The sequence below is a fragment of the Octopus bimaculoides genome, chromosome 25 (genome assembly GCF_001194135.2).
Source record: "Octopus bimaculoides isolate UCB-OBI-ISO-001 chromosome 25, ASM119413v2, whole genome shotgun sequence".
In the NCBI taxonomy this organism is placed as follows: Eukaryota; Metazoa; Mollusca; class Cephalopoda; order Octopoda; family Octopodidae; genus Octopus; species Octopus bimaculoides.
The window spans coordinates 24,831,364-24,833,443 of NC_069005.1; the positions used below are offsets into that span (position 1 = coordinate 24,831,364).

The 2,080-nt window shown below is 40.7% G+C and overlaps 1 protein-coding gene across 1 annotated transcript in view; it reads right to left on the reverse strand.

Moving 5' to 3' along the window:
• Nucleotides 1–1,576, reverse strand: part of LOC106881936 (uncharacterized) — an 8,935-nt gene extending 7,359 nt beyond the window's left edge. The window contains exon 1 of the mRNA XM_014932463.2: nucleotides 1,439–1,576. Within this exon, the coding sequence (XP_014787949.2) occupies nucleotides 1,439–1,576 (138 nt within the window). The remainder of the gene's footprint in view (nucleotides 1–1,438) is intronic.
• Nucleotides 1,577–2,080: the final 504 nt, after the last annotated feature.

Below are 2,080 nucleotides of genomic sequence, written 5' to 3' on the forward strand. Positions count from 1 at the left end.
TGTGTGTTTGTGTGTGAGTGTATGTGTGTGAATGTGTGTGTGAGTATGTGTGTGTGTGAGTGTGTGTGAGTGTGTGTGTGAATGTGTGTGTGAGTGAGTGTGTGAGTGTGTATGTGAGTGTGTGTGAGTGTGTGTGAGTGTGTGTGTGAGTGTGTGCGTGAGTGTGTGCGAGTGTGTGTGTGTGTGTGTGTGCGTGCGTGTGTGTGTGCATGCATGATGCCTGAAACATCTGATATTTATCCCTTGCTAATGTACTGTACTGATAATGCCACTTATTATGTCAGTGACACCATTCTGTCACTGATAACATTCACCAGATGATAATGTTTGTATCTGTTCCCTCTCCTTTCCACTATAGGCACAAGGCCTGAAATTTTGGTGGCAGATTCTAGTCGATTACATCAACCTCAGTGTTTCACTGGTACTAAAATTTATCGACCCCCAAAAGGATGAAAGCCAAAGTTGACCCCCGCGGAATTTGAACTCAGAACGTAGCAGCAGACAAAATACCACTGACCATTTCGTCCGGTTTGCTAACGATTCTGTGAATGTTCTAAAGTGATGCTATTGGAAGTAGATCCTCGTCGTTCATCGATAAGCGTGGGTTCAGTTCTTTGATTAGGTGAATTACTGCCCCTGAAGTACTACGTAAGGTGACTGATTGAGTATACCACGGATATGTTTATCCTTAACGTAATTCTCCGATGAAAAGGTGGCCGGTCAAAAATGAGCTAAACATTAAGAGAAAAGAGTGAATATATATACGTAAAGAAAAGAAAATCTAATGGCTGTGTGGTAAGTAGCTTGTTTACCAACCACATGGTTCCGGGTTCAGTCACACTGCGCGGCACCTTGGGCAAGTGTCTTCTACTATAGCCTCGGGCCGACCAAAGCCTTGTGAGTGGATTTGGTAGATGGAAACTGAAAGAAAACCGTCGTATGTGTGTGTGTGTGTGTGTGCGTGTGTGTGTGTGTGTGTGTGTGTTTGCGCCTGTGTTTGTCCTTCCACCACTGCTGGTGTGTTTACGTCCTTGTAACTTAGCGGTTTAGCAAAAGAGACCGATAGTATAAGTACTAGGCTTACAAAGAATAAGTCCCGGGGTCGATTTGTTTCAATGAAAGGTGGTGCTCCAGCATGGCCGCAGTCAAATGACTGAAACAAGTAAAAGAGTAAAAAAAGCAAAAGAGGATACAATACTCACATTATTGCATCTATCTGAGCATTCATTTTCAGTGTCAGCATCCATTTGTTGAAACTAAGGATGGAAAATGAAATAATGAACGAATAATAATAATAATAATAATAATAATAATAATAATAATAATAATAATAATAATAATAATAATAATGATAATAATAACAATAACAACAACAACAACAACACTTTGCAACAAGTATCTATTTTCTTTTCTCCTTTTAATCTTTCGATCAATGTACCGGCTCTGATTGTAAGATGTTTAAAAGCACATGTGATCTGGAATCACCCGAGAAGCAAGGTCGCTGGCTCAATGAACTCAGGTCATTAGCTTTGGATGTGATAGCTGTCAACAAGACCAAGATTTCCGACACACGCATCTTAACACCAATCTTTGGCGATTTTGAGATCTTTGCATCTTTTACTTGACCCGCGATCACACTCTCATTGCATATTATAAACCCACTGACTCTCACTTCAGTCTTGAATTTGTCTCCTCTTAATTTCTCCAAATAAACGAACCATCTCCTAATCCTATAATATCTCCATTTCCGCTCTTTATGCAACCGAGACGAAAACAGGTTTTGCTATTTTCTTTGTAGACCCCCAACTCCCTCGCCAAAGAGATGAAAAGCAAAATTAATCATGGCGGGATTTCAACTCAAAGAATATGCAGTTGGTACAGTTTCCGGAAAACCATCTGTCCAACACTTGGACTTCTGCACAAATTCACTGTACACGCGCGCACACACACACACACACATTACTTGCGTCAGTTAGCAGACTGCGGCCATGCTGGAGCACCACCTTGAAGAATTTTTAGTCAAATGAATCGATTCCAGTACAATTTTTTAAAGCCTGGTACTTCTTTTTTCGGTATCATA